General features: G+C 46.3%; 1 protein-coding gene across 1 annotated transcript; it reads right to left on the bottom strand.

Moving 5' to 3' along the window:
- Positions 1–707: 707 nt before the first annotated feature.
- On the bottom strand, positions 708–18,285 carry SLC15A3 (solute carrier family 15 member 3). Its single transcript, XM_083699409.1, has 8 exons — positions 17,292–18,285; positions 13,807–14,105; positions 12,093–12,255; positions 8,790–8,900; positions 6,644–6,812; positions 2,660–2,818; positions 2,319–2,477; positions 708–1,990 (listed from the first exon to the last, which is right to left on the bottom strand). The coding sequence occupies exons 1-8, from the start codon at positions 17,853–17,855 to the stop codon at positions 1,857–1,859; spliced, it is 1,758 nt and encodes a 585-aa protein (XP_083555535.1). The 5' UTR covers positions 17,856–18,285; the 3' UTR covers positions 708–1,856.
- Positions 18,286–18,990: the final 705 nt, after the last annotated feature.

The following is an 18,990-nucleotide window of genomic DNA, read 5'->3' as shown; positions in this document are numbered from 1 at the left end:
CCGCTTTCCCCATCCTTGCAGGAGACACCTGCCAAAAAAAGCCTCCTCCATGCATTTTGAGTTGACAGGAGCCCCCTCCTCCTCTGCGCTGTTGAAACTTGTCTCTGTGGGAGGCTCTTCTAACTGCCACCTTCCGTCCTCCTGTCACTCCTCAAATATGCCGATAAGCTACAGCCCCACTGGTCATAAATCATTTAGGATTAGATTTCATATTACCAGGAAAAGTAAGACGAGGCCCTGTGGAACTTCTCTCTGGGAGTCTATGGGAGTCTTGTCAAGCACGGAATGTTTCTATAGGGAGTTTGGCATTGATTTTAATTTTAAAAATTCATAACGACAGCTGAAGAGCAAATCCAGCACACTGAGCTGACACGAGTTGCAGCGGAATCCAGCCCAGCTGGGTGCAATTGCTACTGTGGTCCAGATCAAAGCCCCTGCTAAGTTAAAGATGCCACACTAGGAACAACCTGTCGCCTTTGACCCACATCTATGCCAGGCTTCTTCCACACAGAAACCAGCTTTTCACTTTTGGGGTTTTGGCATTGCAAAGATAATTCTACTCTTCTTTGCATTCCAAAAGGAATGCTGAGATGGACTTAAAATGCCACAAGAAGGCTTACTAAAGCAATTATTGAAACATTATTTTAGATTTTGTGCTGGCTTACGTTTGCAAGTGAAGTTTGTTCAGTCACAGGATCAGAAACACATTGGGTGATTGTTTTTTTAATTGAAAGTGACCGATGTTTCCATTCCACAACATAATTCTATCCCTGTATTCCCCACATGTAGAATGAAGTGACATAGGTTCACATTGCATAAGTTCAAAATACAAGTGCTTGGATCCACAGAGGTCTTAAAGTACTTAAAGCTTCCCCAAGATACCCCTGTCAGATTCCTCTGATTTCCCTGTCCCATTGCAGTCCCTGCCATACCCCACCTCCTGCCATTGCTGGATGTTTGTGTCTAAGGCCTGCTGTGAGGTGGGAGGGAGCAGTCAGGAAGTCCCCATTCCACAAGTGCCATTCCTTTCCATCTTCTCTGGGCCCAATCCATGAACACTGTTGTGCTCTTCAAATCCCAGGCCCACCACTTTCTTTTCTTCATGCAACAGAAGCCATGCCCCCCAGAAGCAGGGCAACAGGTATTGTTTTCTCTGTGACAAAACTGGCTCTTAGTAACGGATGGTGCACACCTTAAAGGCCATGTCCATTCTCAGAAGAGGACTGTGGATCCCTCCACACCAGATTTCGTTGTGTGAAAAGCTTTGCTGTATATATTTGATGTCTTAACCCATCACCAGCCACATCTCCATTTGCTACACCAGAGAGAATAATTTCCCCGAGGAGGTGACTTCCAAGAAGGCTACACAGTGGCTTAAAGACAGAATGGTCTTGTCATTGGCTTGGGCATGGGGGGGGAGGGGACAGAGGGAGGAGAGATACAGGGAGAACTCTCTTATTTTGGGGTTTAATCCCGCCACCCAAAAGGACAGCTGAGCTGCAAAATGAATGTTAAGCACTCACAGGAGCGAGAGCAGCTTTGCCAGGTCAGAGAACGGGTCCGTGTGACTTAGTCACAGTGGCTTATATCCCGGGATAATTAATTTGGGCTCCCCGGGCTCAGCTTCAAGAACTAAGACGTTAATGACACTTTGAACGTGCGGTTGTCGACTTTGGCTGGCTGCCACTGACGGCTCTATCCCCAATTAATTTCTCTAATCCTTTTATATACCATTGGCCTCTGCAACGTCCCAGCAGTTAACCATATAGGCTACAGTGGTGGGGATTCTGCAGCAAGCTGAGATCCAGGGGACTCTGGCGCCTCTTTGCAGTCCCGGTGGAAGAAGGCAGAGGATGTTAGTTGCCCTCGCGGCCAGCAGAGCGGAGGCGCTCATAGCGGATGGAGATCCAGACAAAGAGGACACAGGTTACTGTCTGAATCCCAGCCAGCAGGAAGAAATAATAATCCATCCGACATTTGTTAATGTTCCCTAGGGGAGAAAAAGGGAGCGCCATTAGTGTACACAAAGCAGGCCAGCAGCAGGGAGTCCCATTGCCACGGACTGCAGCATTCACCACTCCAGGCAATTCTTTCCTCGTATTCTCTGTCTACAGCAGCCTCCTGACAACATACCTTCTTTGCGACCTCTCAGACACACTAGGTTCCTTTCTTGCCTACGCTGTCCTGCTGTTATTACTCGGACATAGGCCAAAGCCCAGACCCTAGGAGGGGCATGTCAAGAGGCCCTTTAACTCTCCCTACAGTCAGATTTTACCCGCTACTTGTAGCTAAAGGGCAGCAGATGTTGTATCACTTACCGAAATCCTCTGGGCAGTGCATCCAGCCATCGGCCGGCAGAGAGAGCAATGTCAGGAGGCCAGATCCTAAAAGTGATCCCACACCAGAAATGAAGAAGAAGAGACCCATGATGGCTCCTTGCATGGATTTGGGAGCTTCTGAGTAGGCAAACTCCAGCCCTGGGAGAAAGGAGTGTTGGTTAACCAGAAGAGCAAGGTACCAGCTATTTTTAAACCATTATTCAAGGCTCCATAAACCATAACTATATTTAGGCTTCCATTGAGCCCCTCCCAGCAGCTTTTCCCCTTGTGTGCAGTTCCAGGCTTGCTAGTGCGATAGAAAACTCTTCTGTGCTGCTTACCAGGAATGCTGGCAAAGATTTCACTGATTCCAATGAGCAGGTATTGAGGGATTTGCCACCAGATGTAGAGCGGGGCTGCGTTATAAACATCCTTCCCAATTCTCTGTGAGATGGTCCCATTGTTGTTCACGTATTTCAGACGCTCAGACTCCAGAACACCTATTGAGCAGAAGCAGCCTTTAGACCCATAGGAATGATGCATTTCACAGATGGGATATATTTAATCATAGGCCATGCCTCTGTGTGGGTGTGGGTGTGGGTGTTCGCTGTTCCTTTAATGAGAGTATTCCACCAGCTAACAGCTTAAAAGAGAGCCATGTGGTACACTTCTGTGCACTTTTCCGTTTGCCAATTAATGCTTCAAATGAATCTCCCCTCCTCCTCAGATTGCTGTTTCAATGAGTCCTTATCATGCCACAATTGCAAGAGGTGTAAATGGTTCTTTAAGAGTCATAATGACTGAGAGACAGGTAAAAGGTAAAGGTACCCCTGCCCATCAGGGCCAGTCGTGACCGACTCTAGGGTTGCGCGCTCATCTCGCTCAAGAGGCCGGGAGCCAGCGCTGTCCGAAGACACTTCCAGGTCACGTGGCCAGCGTGACGAAGCTGCATCTGGCGAGCCAGCACCAGCGCTGCACACGGAAACGCTGTTTACGTTCCCGCTAGAAAGAGGTCCCTATTTATCTACTTGCACTTAGGGGTGCTTTCGAACTGCTAGGTGGGCAGGAGCTGGGACCGAACGACGGGAGCTCACCCCGCTGCGGGGATTCGAACCGCCAACCTTTCGATCAGCAAGTCCTAGGCTCTGTGGTTTAACCCACAGCACCACCCGCTACAGGTAGTGTAGCACAAAAAGGGTATCGGGAAAGAATGGAACATAAAGTTGCATGTCACCCCAATCTCCGAGCAGTGTGAGAATTCAGGGGTTCCAGATGCTTACCTGGTGCCTCTGTTTCCTTTTGTAAATGTGGCACAGCGGAGACTGTGGTGTCTTTATGAAATATGGTTATTTACACATATATGCAACCTGAGCCTATGATGGAAAGGTTCACAACATTAACACCTCAGAGGGGTCTTGTTTCTCCCATAGCCACAGCCTTGGATTCAAGCAGAAATCAGCCATGACTCTCTCTCTCTCTGCCTTTCCAGCCTGCAACTTCCCCTATTCTAGGTAACTCCACAAAAAGCTCTGCTCTCTAAGAAACAGGCTTTGTCCTTCTCACTATCTAAGAGCCCCACCCATTTGCAATCCGGCACGGAGCCCCCTCTCCACTGCTTTCTCAATGGCTCATCGCCTTTCCTTTGTTCTTTCTTGATGGTGATTACCTCATGAAGAAGTTAGCCTGGCTTATATTTTAATCAAGTTTCCTGAACCCTGGATCCAGGGATTATAGGTGCCTGGCACTCACAAACTCGTTAACATGAGGGAAGAATGGAACATACATGGTGTTTCAGTTATACGGAGGCGTTCCTAATTGTCCTTTCACTGTGAGGGCAAACCTGGCTCCTGACTCCTCAGACCATGCCAGGCATCTCATGACTAAACTGGGCTTACATAAGACAACCAGGGAAGCAGTACAGTCTCGCTCCCAGTCAAGACATTAAATGTCAGCAACAGTGTGAAGTTCTAGAGGAGTTTCCCAGATGCTGCAAATGTCCAGAACTGGGTCATTAGATGCTTCTGCAGGAATTTCTGGCTGGCCTCTGGGATGGGCCTTTCTAACAAGGGGGAGAGCAATTTAATTCCCCCTCCTCTTGTGCTGGGTTGATGTAGCAATTGTCCTGCCCTTCTCCATCTTCCAGCCATGGAAGGTGGCCCTGCTGCTCTACAAAGCCTTGCCAGGGTTTGGAATGACTCTATATCTATATATTGTGAGCATGCCCTGATGATACCAAATGGCCACAGTAATGCTCATTAGGCAGAAAATGTGCTAGGGAAACATTGGCGTCTTTGATCTGGGGCACCCCTGCGCACATTGTAGGGAGGCAGCTATATGGACTGCACAGCCTGTGCTGATGATTGCCAGGCCTAGTGGGCAATCAGCACTGGCTAAAGCATCCTGACATTTGCATTGCAACCTGGACATCTGGACTGCAACGCTCAGGGCAGGTCTTCAGAAAAAATCAGATTGTATAGTCCTTCTAGTAGTAAGTAAGCAGTATGCATTTGTTTGTGTAAGGCATGACTGAATGCACTTTGTAACAAAGGTTCCCTTCCCAAGGAAGGATAACATGTCACAATGCAGGGTTACAGCCTAGCTTTCTCCCCAGGGTGCTATTTTTTAAGTACTGGTAACTGAGTTTTTATTGTTTGTTGTTGTTGTTTACATGGCAGAGGAATTCAGAAACCTACAATCCCCCATCTGCATTGTGAAGTAGTATAATCACAGGACAACTGTAATGCATGCTATTTCATGAAATACAAATCGATTCCTGGAACTGATAAAATAGCATTCCTTATTCCTGAAGCCTTGTTTCTGATTCTATTGGAGCAAGGTGGCTGATAAACCTATTATCTTTTATGCTTTGGGCTCAACTGGTTTTACTCTAAAAATAGGAACTGGGGAGTGCTTCCCTTATGAGGCACTTACTTTAGAATTGCTGTGCATTAGTCAATCACTTTCTGCAGGAAGCATCGCCATCCCGTTATTGTCTTCCTCTATTTTTCCTGTTATTCTTCCATCTTCCCTCAGAACACAGAATGCCCAGCTTCCCCCCCCCCCCCCGCCGCCGCCCTGAAGAATGGGAAAGCAGCACAATCTCCTCATGTGCAGATGCGTTTAGTGCTACTCTTCCATCTTTCTTAAAGAATGGGGGTTTGATGTCGGACAGTAATATACTGAGAGATTGAACCTATCACTGCTCAGCATGCATTTATTATTTATAATATTTGTGGTGAGCACCATTTTATTACTCTGTTTTTGTTTTAATTATCACTAAAATGTGTTCCCAGGGATAACATTAAAAAAGCAAACCAGGAAAGAAAGATCTAGCATTATAACACTATAATGTAGGGTCAGAACATTACTGCATTACAGCAGTATGGTGTATTACCCCTGTTATCTCTTTCAATGTTCTTAATAAAACTTGGATAGGTGTTTTAGTGATATAATTAAAACATCAATTTTAAAAGTAACATGGGGTTATAATGGCACCCACAAGGGTTATAGTGAATGTGTGCTGAGTTTCAAATGGTTCCATTCACAAAACTCATGCCCATTGATGAGAACAGAACACAGTGAGATACATAAAGTCCATTGTAGTTGCAGTGGTAGATACAATGGAAGAGCAATGATTGGGTGGCACTTGGAGCTACCCAGCGGCAGAGCAAGCCAATCGGGTGCCTGGGGCGGTGCGCGTTCCCTGCACCCAGGGGAGGGGCCAGCCGGGGCAAGACACTCTGAGGGGCCTCCGAGGAGTCTGCCTGCCTCCTCCTACTCAGCCGCCCCACAGCTGAGGGGGAGGCGGCAGGCAGACTGTTTGGGCAATGTAGGAGCCTGAGCACACCCAAGCCATCATGTCTCTCCCAGGAGAGATGCGTGGCTTGGTGAGTGGCGCCTGGCATTTTGTCAACCCCCCTCAGTGATGACACCCGGGGCGATCCACCACTACCGCACCCTCCTTCCTCCACCCCTGGAGCTACCTGCCTGCAGAGCCATAGCTAGGTGATCTTGCGCCCCTGGCAGAACTGTCCAGAGTCTGCCCCCTAGCCACAAAAATTTAAAGAAAAAGGAATGTGGGACAGAAAAAAAGAGGGGAAAACAGGGCCCAGCACATAATATAAAGATCCTCTATTTAAAACCTTTTCTTATGAGGCAATAATCAATATTTTTATTTATAGACATATTTATGGACATATTTTTTAGCCAATTTTGCGTGCCCCCCCCACCTGCGCCCCTGACAGGGGCCTTCCTCACCACCCCCTAGCTACGCCCCTGCCTGTCTGGAAGCGGTTGGGATTGATACAGACAAATGAATGACACACCTGCAACAACAACTGAGGCAAGCCCAAAGAACATGCCTAGAGCCATCCTCTTCAGTGCTGAAGGCAATAGCTTCCTCTTTGCCAGGAAGGGGTCTATGACCCGGTCCTTTAGTGGGACCAGGACCAGCAGAACCACCACATTAGCTAGAAGGAGCCAGGCATCTGGGAACTGGAGAGAGAGAGAGAGAGAGAGAGAGAGAGAGAGAGAACACTTCAGATATATTTACAGACAGTGTTGTTTTTTCTAGGAGAGGAGGTGCAGGAACTCACCATGAATGCCTCTTTTATAATGGCTATGGTGCCCACTTGAGAGGTGCTGGAACTAAGAGCCAGTGAGTTCCAGCTGAAAAAAAGCTCTGCTTACAGGTACCACTGACACTTCTATGAAGCTAGAGGATGTGGTAACACCTGTTTGATGGGATGTCCTGCAATAGGCTAGGATTCTATGGAGCTGCAAAGGGACAATACACACCACCATACTGTCACAGTGAGTGGGTCCATGCAGAGTTCAGGAACCACTTTCAACACCTGGTGTCATTGCTTCTCCCAAATGCTCACCCCTCACAATCCCACCCTTATTTACTGTGCCAGGAATGGCTGCCCTGCTGTGGTAAGTGGGTTGAGTTGCAAACCGTTGAAGGAACCACAGGACTGCTTCTGCTCAACTAACATTTTTGAATGCACTAGTCTGGTTGTGTCAACTGTCCCCGACTGCTGTGGCCAATTGGTACAACCTTCAAAACATGTAAGGTAAAGGTAAAGGTACCCCTGACCATTAGGTCCAGTCACGGACGACTCTGGGGTTGCGGTGCTCATCTTGCTCTATAGGCCAAGGGAGCAGGCGTGTGTCTGCAGACAGCTTCCGGGTCATGTGGCCAGCATGACTAAGCCACTTCTGGCAAACCAGAGCAGCGCACGGAAACGCCGTTTACCTTCCTGCCGGAGCGGTACCTATTTATTTACTTGCAATTTGACATGCTTTTGAACTGCTAGGTGGGCAGGAGCTGGGACCAAGCAACGGGAGCTCACCCCATAGCAGGATAGCAGGGATTCAAACCGCCGACCTTCTGATCGGCAAGCCCTAGGCTCTGTGGTTTAGACCACAGCACCACCCGCATCCCTTTTAAACATGTAGTGGCTGCCCAATATCACAGTGTACTTTCTCACCCCTGATTATCATGGGTTGGTTGTATACAAGCAATCCAATTACATGATCGTGCTTTTATCATATTCTCCAGAATAGAGTGTTTTACAGAGTGTGCAAAAAGCACAGTCCTGTTCGTGGCAATCTCTGCATATGGTTGGCTCCCTGCAAGAAGGAAATGAACCCACACATACATTTTTTCAACAGCAATTTCCAGAGACCACTATATGGATCATGGCTACATATTCTGAGGATGTTTTCCCCAGAATGAAGTTGAGAAACAGTAATAAAAGCACCACAGCTACCAAGCTGAGGAGATGGGCAAGCAATATCAGAAAGGATGGGGGGGGGAATAATGCCGTTTAAGTCCTTCAAATAAAAGAGACTGCTTCCTATTCATGAAATAGAAGGGCATTCCCTTAAGAAAGAAGTCCAAAGCCAACATGAATGCCTGAGTTCTTTCCCCAAAATCCCTCATTCTCTCCTGCATATACATCCCATCCTTACTCCCATCTCAACTCTCCCCTTAGCTTAGCACAACACAGTTTGGGGCCTGAGGGGAAGTGGAACAATTTCTCTTCTGTTTGTGGTGTCTGAGGCCTGTTATCATTGCTAGAGTCACATGCAGCTTGTCAGCAGCTATTCTGCCTATAAAAACAGGGGTTGTGCCTGGGCTGTTGCAGAGGAGGAGGAATGTTGCTCTGGGCAGAACCAGGCCTTTGCTTTATGTCCCTTCCCTGAAGAAGCCCTGTTGTTCCTTAACACATTCACCACAGGCTAAGCCTCTTTATTGGAGCTGTTGAGCACTCATATCTCCTCCACTTAAAAGAGACATTTGTTGTGATGGGTGCCACATTTGTCACAATGTGACCCAAGTCACCACAGCTCATCCCCTTCATATAGCACAGAGCTTGGCACAAGCTCTGTCGTCTGGGCTGGACAGTCTTACACCATCTTCTCAAGGTCTAACGAAACCACACAGCAATGTTTCTCATAGCCTACCGTGTAGTGACCATCTGCAGCCACTGAGAAAGCACTGTTGTTCTGCTGACTCTTCTGAAAGATGTTAGGGATGTAGAGGTGCAGACCCTGCAGGTAGTAGGTTGACTGCATCTAAAACGCGAGACAAGAGGAATGCCATTAAAGATATATATGCTCAGCTAGAAAGATCACGAGTCTTTGATTGACCCCAACCCAGCTGACTGTCAAGGTCTAAACCAGTGGTTCCCAAAGGGGGGAATTACTTGGGGGGTGTTAAGAGGCAAGGGGGCAGCAGGGAAGCACTGGAAGTGTAAATGACAATCAGATTTTGAGCAGCTGGTATATCTGGATCAAGCCAATCAATTTCGTTGAATTAACTAAACTAAGTAGTTTCAACTGGATTTTTAATAAATGTGCAAATAATTGTTACTGCTTTGAATTTTATTGTGTTATTATCTTCCTTAGTGGGGCATGCAAAGTACTAATAAAACTTCTCCTAAGGTAGAGTAAGCAGCACTGGGAATGAGTTTATGGAACCAAAAAAGTTTGGGAACCACTGGTATAAGCTCTGTGGTGATCAAATGTCTGGACGTCATTGGCAATGCCCACAACATACAGACAACTATTATTGTGTTATTCCTTGATGTGAAGAAATAAGGAAACAATTTTGCACCAACTTTACAAACAGATGAATCTGTTGTAAAATTCAGGAACTCATAAATCATTGTCAGTGATAACAAGTCTCCCTGAAACTCACAAATAATGCATCTAATAAAGCCAGCCAGAGCTGTTTAAATCCCTGATCATATTAAATGCCAATAAGAAACATTTAATGTGTTCTCTCCCTGGTGGCTAGATATGCAGATCTGACTGCATTTGCATATTCAGCTGCCTCTGCTACAAAAGTAGAAATTATCACCCAAATCCTGTGCATGGTACAAAACCCCCTAACTTCTGTCCTATAAAGCAGCCAGAACCATGAAGAAATGTCTCTTGAGACCAGAAGAGGGTTTCAGTAAGGGAAACAAAAACACAGGAGTGGGGTCAGCCTGTGTAATATATGGGATCACAATTGCAAAAAACAAACCAACCCCAAAACAACTTAGTTGAATCTGCAATAAACTCTTATTCATCCATTGCAAGCAAAGGATATGTTGCAGCCCTGAAACACTAATAAAGTATGGAAAACCGGAACGTAGGGCCCAAGTTCTGGTCTGAGTCCCATTATGCAACCACTTAGTTGAAGCTTTGCAGGCAGAGGCACCAGCTTCTCCAGATATTTGAGGGGGCCCAAGGCGATGTCCTGATATCATGTGCATGGCCCTCTGAGAATTGAGGGTCCCACCCCCTCAAAAAAACCACTGGGGAGCCCCAAAATGCCCTGGCCCCCGGGAGTCACCCAGAGAAACTCCTCCAGGCACCATGTTTCAGGCCTGGGTCTGGTCAGTGCTTGGATGGGAATAACATCTGGGGAGAATGCTTGTATGCCACCGTAAGTTCCATCATAGAGCAAAGTCAGGGATGTAAATGTACCACATGCCTACACAAACTAACAAACTTCGAAAGTCCTTATAAATAAGCAGATGCACAGGGCTTTCTTTGATGTGCCCATACCCATCCATGGGTCTTCAGTACACGTTGGTTTCCCAGCCATCTGCAGGGCAGATGCTGCAAGAACAATGAAATTCCTTATCTGAGCACCTCAGGGATGGGTTGCCTTGTAGTTGGCCAATCAGATTTAGCTACATGATGACGTCACAAAGCCAACCACAGCAAGGGCACCTACTTTTACTCAGAATGAGGTACCATTTCCCCACTGTTTTGCAGACCTATCCCCAGCAATCAGTGAAAGTGTGTCTGGGTGTGTCTGATTACATAAGAGGCTGTGTATTCTGTGCAATGTGTATCCTCGTCCCATTTTGGCACAACTCTGATTTTAATCATGAATTGGTTAATCAGTTAAAAGGCATATTATTAAATGGATTCATTAAAAAGAATGCTAGGGGGAGGTAACCTGTAGCCCTCTGTTGTTGGATTCCAACTCCCATTAAGCCCACCCAGCATAGCCAACAGTCAGGGGTGATAGCAAATGGAGTCCAGCAACACATGGAAGTTCTCTATCCTTGCTGTGATGCCTGGTGCCTTGGAGAAGGAAGACCTCTCTCAACAGCTGACTTAGTGCCATAGCACTCATAGTGGATAAGCGAAACCGTGTTGTATGGAAACACCATGAGCTTGTATCAAAATAGACATCCTCCTAAGCAATTTTTAACATTTAGAATAATCTGTTTTATTGTTGCCGCCACGCTTGCTTCTTTCCCCTCACAAATATCTCTTTGGGATAAATGGTTTCACATTTCCCTGGCAACCCACTCACCTACAAACAAGGATTTATGACCTTGTTGGAAAAAATGTACGGGAATAGAAACACCTCTGCTTCCATAGCTTTGCTTTTAATGTGCATTTCATTTCACTTTATAGTAACTGCTTGTCAACATTACAGCTGTGCTGTAAAAGCCAACAGGAACCAAGGGGGAAATGAAACGGGCAGACACCCTGTTTTTTCTATAGCCCCTCCTTAGGACACCGGGGGGGGGGGGCACCACAGAAATTTCCCATTGCCAGATTTACCATGGACCATATGGTACAGCTGAACAAACACAAACATTATTTATACAAATATATAAAACTAAACGTTATTTCCCATCTTTCATTTCATTTCAAAAAATAAATTTTATTTTATGGTTTTTTATTGTTTATATTTTGAATTAGATATAGAAGACGGAACCAAAATCCTTTAAGTGCTTAGGGCCTCTAAAGGTCCAAATCTAGCCCTGCTAGGAACCTTGCAGTCTGATCACCCTATGCAAGTTTGCTTGGAACTAAGTTTGGGCTTGAGCCCACATGAATGCATAGCAGGTTGCAATCCTAGTTGAATTTGCTTCCCTGCTAAGGATGGGGCAGAGCTTATGTAGGCCAAAGACCAAGCTTCATGCTTAGTGCAGAGTGACTAAATGGAGAGAGTCCCTGTACCACACTATTACTATTATGTGCTATTATTATGAAAGCATGAGTCACACATGGTTTAAGAACATTTTGGCAATGAAAGGACATCCTTTAACCCTCCGCTCCTTCTAACTTCAGCCACTGTATGGGGAAGTTGTAACCCTCCAAATGTTTTGGGACTCCAACTCCCATCAGCCCAAGCCAGCATGGCCAATGGTCAGGGATGCTGCAAGCTGTAGTTCAGCAACATCCAGAGGGCCACAGCACTAAACGGATCAGGGCTTCAGACCAGAATTGGGAAATGGTGCCATGCCCTACCTGGAAATAGACCATCCAGTACGGGATGAGAGTGAGCAACACAGGTAGGATCTTCATGATCACTTGGAAGTTGGCAATATGTTCATGTGACATCCCCACAGGCTGGGTTCTTGGACCTGAAAGTGAGCCATTAGCCTCGGCTTCTGACTGGTTACTATGTGTTCTGTAGATAAAAGGAACAGCAAAAGTGTATCAGGGCTTTTATAACATGACCAAGGTCACACTCCAGGCTTCAGATGAGTTCATGTGGGCTTCTTATCCCCAAATAGCAGTTTCACTTCATTTATAGGAATCAAGACTGTTATTACAGAGTCTGAAGTGACATTCCCCAGAACTCAACAACCTGTTCAAAGGTGGACAAAGTACCCATCTATTTCCCACAAAGTCCACACAGCCCCTTTGAGCCTTGGCCCTGAGAGTGCATTCCTAAGGGTTGGAAGTAGAGTGAGAATTGTTACTTCTCCTGCCCTGCTGTAAGGGATAGGAAACTTGCCATCAGATAACATAGAGAGCCACAACTCCCATCAGCCACAGCCAGCACGGCCTATGGTCAAGGACTGTAGTTCAACAACATCTGGAGGACCACAGGTTTTCCATCTTTGCTGTAAGGAGAGTTCTGTGGGTGGTGAAGCATATGCTTTGGATGAAGAAGGTTCCAGGTTCAATTCCTGACATTTTTAGGCAGGGCAAAGAAGAACCCATCCAAAACCTTGGCAAACCTGCTGCCAGTCAGTGCAAACAATATTGCGCTAGTCCATGAATGGGGAACCCTGTGGCCCTCCAGGTGTTGTTGGACTACAGCTCAGCATCAGACCCTTCAGAAACGGTCTGTAGTAAGGAATAATGGGAACTCCAACACCCTCTGGAGAACCAAAGATGCCCCACCCTTGCTCTCAAAGGACTAATGGCCTGACTCAGTATCTTATCTGGCAGATTCCAGTGCACTTGGTGAGTGAGAAGAATGCATTGCTTCACCTCCTGTAACTGGAAGATACTTTCCGCCCTTCTTGAGGGGTCTTTTTATACGGTCCCTTTCCACACAACACAAGTGGGCCAACCAAATAATATGAGAGCTCCCAAGGATTCCAGGGCTCAACTTCGCTAGTCACATTTTCACTGTGCCTTTTTCCACTAGATTATAGAAAAAATAGAATATTAAATTAATTAAGAAGCTATTCCCTTTGGATAAGTTTATGTGGCCTTGTCTGAAAATGCAGCAGAATGAAGAGGTCAAATAGGCTGTATTACTTCAGACTGTAGCAGGGGATGCCATTTAAAAAAAATATTGTGTGTGTGTGTGTGTGTGTTTAAGAAACTCTCTGAAAGTAGAAAGCTAACATCAGAGAGAACAGACCAAACAAGAACCATTTTATCTGGTGGACCCTGGTTTTTTTTAATACCACCCCCTACTTGCATCCTAAAGTGGTAAAGTCCATAATTCCCTCAAGATTCTGCCATCTCATTTGCTGCATCTGTACACCTGCACTGTGTTAATGCCGTCTAGGTAAAGGGTAACTCCTTGCGGGAGGTAATGCTTAACCCTTTCTGACTGATCTAAAGAAGTTTTGTTTTGTTTTTTTTTAAACCAACTGCTACACAAATGCTTTTTGAGTGGTGGTCATGCCAGTCCTAAGCACACATCCAGCACTGTTCAGAGGAAAGTCCCATAGGGTAGATGGCCTTGGCCAGCCGAAAGAGATATCCTCTGCTTTACCTGGTTTTGGTGGTCATCTTCTGGATTGCTTGGCCACAGCAGCTTTTCTGGAAGGCCAACTGGAACATGGGGTAGACTTGACTGCCAGCCGCAGGCTTTGTGACAAAGGTGGGGGCAGCCAGGAGGAAGACGATGATGGCCAGGGCCAGGCAGCCAGCGGGGATAGCATAGCCAATAAGGAAGTCCACATTCTGCTGGATGAAGGCAATCACCAGCAGAGAGATCACAGCCCCAATATTAATGCTCCAGTAGAACCAGTTGAAGAAACGTCGGGTGGCATCCCGGCCACGGTCCGTCACCTTCAAATTTTTAAAAGCACAGGGGAGTGAGACCATATTTGGATAGACAAGTTGCTTATGTGACTTATCCCTGTAAGAATTGTCTCCATGTGACCTACAAGGGATATATTTAAAACCTGAAAGACAATGGATCCTTTCCATCCAAGTATAAGTGGACTAGAACTAGTAAACATTTATAGGGGTTGATAACTGTTGTGGTCTTATTTGCAAGGCTGATGTGCACACATGGAAAACTCTTTTGTGGGATACCACAAAAGATATTTGAATGAGGTGCAAACCAAGGGGGCTCTGAGGTCGAGTTTGACAGAGGCACCTGTATCCCGACACACCAAACCCTGGTGAGGCGAAGACTTATCCACTGCAAGAGAGGCAATGGCTTCTTCTTGGCTTGTGAACAATTAAGGGGAAGTGGGTGGGGTAGGACAGCTTTGATGAAGCTGCACAAAAACTGGATGGTGGGTGGGAGTTTGAGCAGGAGAGCACTATATCGTCTCTTTAGCATGTCCCTATACCACATTTTGAGGGCGCTGGCTTTGGAGCTACCAAGTAACTGTGAAGACGCAATCTAAAAACAAGAGGTGATGAAAGGTTAACCTGGAATGTTCTGGACAAGGTGGGACAATCAGTACTGCAGGAGCTACACTGAACCTCTCCTGCATTTTTTTTTTTGGGGGGGGGGGGAACAAAGCCATTCTACTGGTCTGTCTGCCAAGCCAGATTTATTCAGAAAATAAATTTCTTACATGGTTTTTATTTTTCAAACTCCTTTTGAAGCTTGGCCCTTTTGTTTTCATGGAGGAAAGAGCTATCAAAGGCTACCAGCCATACGCTCCAACATTTCTCCGATGAAAATAGGGATGTCCCATTCCATGATAATTTTATTATACCCCACACATCTTACTGGGTTGCCCCAGCCGCTCTGGGCAGCTCCCAACATATATAAAAACATAATAAAACGTTAACATTAAAAGAAACTTTCCCTATACAGGATTGCCTTCAGACGGCTCAGGGGTCGGATAACTCCATACCCTCCAACATTTCTCCAATGCAAATAGGCATATCCTAAGGAAAAGTGGGACAATCCGGGATCAAATCAGAATCCAGGACAGCTTCTCTAAATCAGGGACGCCCCTGGAAAATAGAGAAACTTGGAGGGTTTGTGATGGCGATGATCTGCCTCCACAGTTCAAGGCAGTCATGTTTTTGAATACAATTGCTGGAGACCGCAGGACAGGAAAGTGCCGTTGTGTTCCAGTCTTGTTTGTTGGTTGGCTGCAATGAGAACAGAATGCTAGACTAAAATGGGTCAGTAGCCTGATCCAGCAAGCTCTTTTTGTGTTCTGTTGGGGGATTTTAGCTGCATTCTGGAGGATATTTACCAAAATGGCCTCCTGAATTTTGTTATCCATTAAATGTTGGCACAACTGTGGATCTAGCTTTAATAAGAACACAGCAAGCTGGCCGATACCAAGTCAGGCCACTTGTCCAACTAGCTCAGTATTGTCTCTACACCAGTTGGCAGTGCCTCTCTAGCATTAAAGGTCTCTCCCAGTCCTACCAGACGCCAAGGATTGAACTTGTGACCGTCTGCATGCAGAGCAGATGCTTTGCCACTGAGCCACACTCTTCCTTCAACAATAAAATAGTGTTGCTTAATATAGTTGAAGGAAGCAATGGGCTTGGCCCCTCCTCCTTCCAGTCCTCTCTTAGCCCACTGCTCCCTTCACCCACCAATATCCAACGCTGGGAAGCAGGTCATAAAACAAGTAAATAAACCCACCAAGAATATTTGGTAAAATTGCCCCCATCCCCCAATGTTGCAACCCACAAATAGCATGGAGAACTTGGGGAGAATAATCCGGTTTAGCTCTAGTTCTGCCACAAGCAGACAAATCATTCCATTCTAGGACCAGGATAAGGGAAATTCAATTCACTCTCAGGGGGGAAGGAGAAACTGCTCTTCCTCGTTCTTTGTAAGGAGCTCAGTCGGAAGTTGCCTAAACTCCTACAAATTTGAAAGACCCCTGGCTGCAGATGCTTTTACACATGTTTGTTTGGTTTTAATGGTGTTCTGGGTGGAAACTGAGCATGGCAGAAGTACTGACCCTATTGGTACAGACATCAGAAACCCTTCTCATGCTAAACCCCTAAAGGATCTGGGCCCCCAAATACTTGAAAGAACACCTCTTTCCCCCAGAGGTTTTTTTTTGGGGGGAGGGGGTTGGAGACCCGGGAGAAGGAATTCCCTTATCATGGAGGAGGCCTCTTCATTACACAGCTTTTGCTGAATCCTGAAGATGGACTTTTTACCCTGCCTTTTCACAGCTTAGATGTTTATTTTGAAGACCTGCTTTATTTCTGTGATTGCAAGTTGTTTCAAGTTGTTTTTAACATTGTGTTTTAATTGTTGTAACCCACCCTGGGATCTTAGGGTGAAGGGTGGGTTGTTGTTAGTATTATTGACAATGATGATAATAACAATAATTCTACTTTTAAAAAACGAAACGCTTTTATTGTCTTTTTCAGAAAAATAACACATAGGAAGATAAAAGCTACATTTAATTGAAAAACTACTGAAGAAGAAGAAAAGCCAGTATACTGAAAAAGATGCTTTAGTCAGGGCCCCTACTTTAGATGTCCCTCCCCAGAGAGGTTTGTTTTACACTGACCCTGTTATCTTTCCAGCCGCAGGTTGAAACTTTTCAATTTCTGGAGGCCTTTTCTATTTTTGATTTAATTCATTTAGGTTTATGTTGCGTTTTCTCATACTGTATTGCTATTGCTGAAAATCTGTACTGAAAAGCAGGATATAAGGTAGTATGCAAAAATAAACTAAAATAATGCATTCTGCTTTAAACAAGAGTCAGGAGACAATGAGCCAAAGGCTGCATATACACTTTGCCTTTAAAGCACATCCAAAACACATTATTTCCCTCAAAGAATTCTGGGCCCTCTGGTTTCCCCCTCACAGATTTACAATTCCCAGCAACCTTTAATAAAACAAAGTGCCCAGAATTCTTTAAAAGGAAAAAACCCAAACCATTTCGAATGTACTTCAGAGGTATTGTGTTTACTCAATCAATGTATATTGAAGACAGAAGGAGCCCATGAAACAAGGAGCAAAGTGCACCGCTATCCTTCTTGTTTAAATAGGAAGGGTAGATGTGAGCTCAGATCTCTTCTTACCTGGTCAGCGCCAAATGGTGTGAGGTTGGCTTTGACAGAGCTGATGCTCAGGGCCAGGAGCAGTAGACCACTGTACATAACAGGGGCACAATATTGACTTGGCAATTGCTGGTTGCAGTCTGTACTACCATTTTTGCAGGCAGGTTGTACTGGGTAAGTTGGCATCTCCCCGCACAGCCAGAGCCGACTATCTTGCGAGGCCACAGCTGGCAGGAGGCAGGCCGACAGCAAGTAGAGCAGGAAGCTGAATGCAATGGTCCAGTAGCGGCCCAGGTAAGCATCTGCAAGCCAGCCCCCGATGGGCGAAAACAGGTAGGAGGCCCCCAAGAAGAGCAACGCCGCACGCGAAGACTGGGTGCCGCCCCAGTTGAAGTTGCTGCTGTTGAGGTACAGGACGAGGTTGGAGACGATGCCAAAAAAAGCGGTTCGCTCCAGAATCTCCACCAGCAGCACGGCAGCACAGGCAGTCTTCCTGCCCTCAAAGGGAGATGTGGCAGGCCTGTCAGGGGCCTCCTCCTGCCTTATGAGGGGCTTCCGCTCCTCTCGGGCCCCCAGCGAGGCCATGCAAGCCCTGCCTTGGGATCTGAGTTCTTTATCAGCCTGGCTACCTGCCTATTCTCTCGGCCTCTCCCTTTCTTGCCCGTGTCTTTTCCTCCGAGTCTTTCTTCCCAGGGATCCTCTTTCTACTCCAGAGCCTCTCAATGCTCCTTGCACTTCCTCATTTCTCTGCTCAAATACAGATGTCATATGACAGCTCTTTTCTCTGAAAGGAAACTTTCATTTTCTGCGAGGCAGAGCTGGTTCCCTTTTCCCATGAGTCACAATCATATTTTCTTCCCTCCCACTTTATAATCTTTCATCCCTTCTCACAGCGGTTTTTGAAACAACAACAGCTCTTTAATCTATTTATCTGACTTTAAAAACAAAGCAAAACTGCTCTCTGGCTCCCTCAGCCACCAAAAGTTTAGCCTTTTTCTATGAGGCTCTCACAACTAGATGAGACGAAGGAGAATGGGCAACTACAACAGAACCTCCCTCCCCGGCCAACACACACATGAAGGCATTTTGCTCAAGGCTTTCCCAAACCCAGGGAATTCCCAGGGGGAACCAACAATAAGCAACTCCCTCCAGATCTCCATATTTGTCTCTCCTTGTGTCCCAGGAATGCAGGACCTTTTTCAGTCTACAGGCAGAATTTGTTTTTGAGCAAACCTCCAGGAGCCGCTGGCCAGTGATGGGAAAGGACAGAGACAGACAAAAGTGAGCAGAGCAATTAATGCAAATGTGTACCTTTGTACAGCAGGGTGGTTTCTACACACACTGACAGGTGGAGCTGTGTGCCTTTCTTGACTTCCCAACGCCACATGTTGCTGCCGGTTGCCAAGAAGGTAAAGGGAGCCTGGCACGGTGCGGTGCAGCGGCAGAGCCAATCCGATGCCACGCTGCACCGTGCAGAGATCCCCACTGACTTCCCACTTCACCTCTTGGTAACCTGCAGCAATGCATGGCATAGGGAAGTCAGGAGAGCAAGGCACCCATGCAGCCCTGACAGATGCTACTGTACACACTCACCTGCCCCTCTCTGCCCTCCATCCGGACAAGCAAGAGTCATTATCATACCTCAAGGACACATTTGCAACCAAGCAGAAAACCTCAAGGGGTGTGTAGCTGGAGAGAGGGGTTTGGAAGTGTCCTGAGG

This window comes from Podarcis gaigeae (genome assembly GCF_964106915.1).
Source record: "Podarcis gaigeae genome assembly, chromosome: 1".
Lineage (NCBI taxonomy): Eukaryota > Metazoa > Chordata > Lepidosauria > Squamata > Lacertidae > Podarcis > Podarcis gaigeae.
This window is presented reverse-complemented; position numbering and strand designations above follow the sequence as displayed.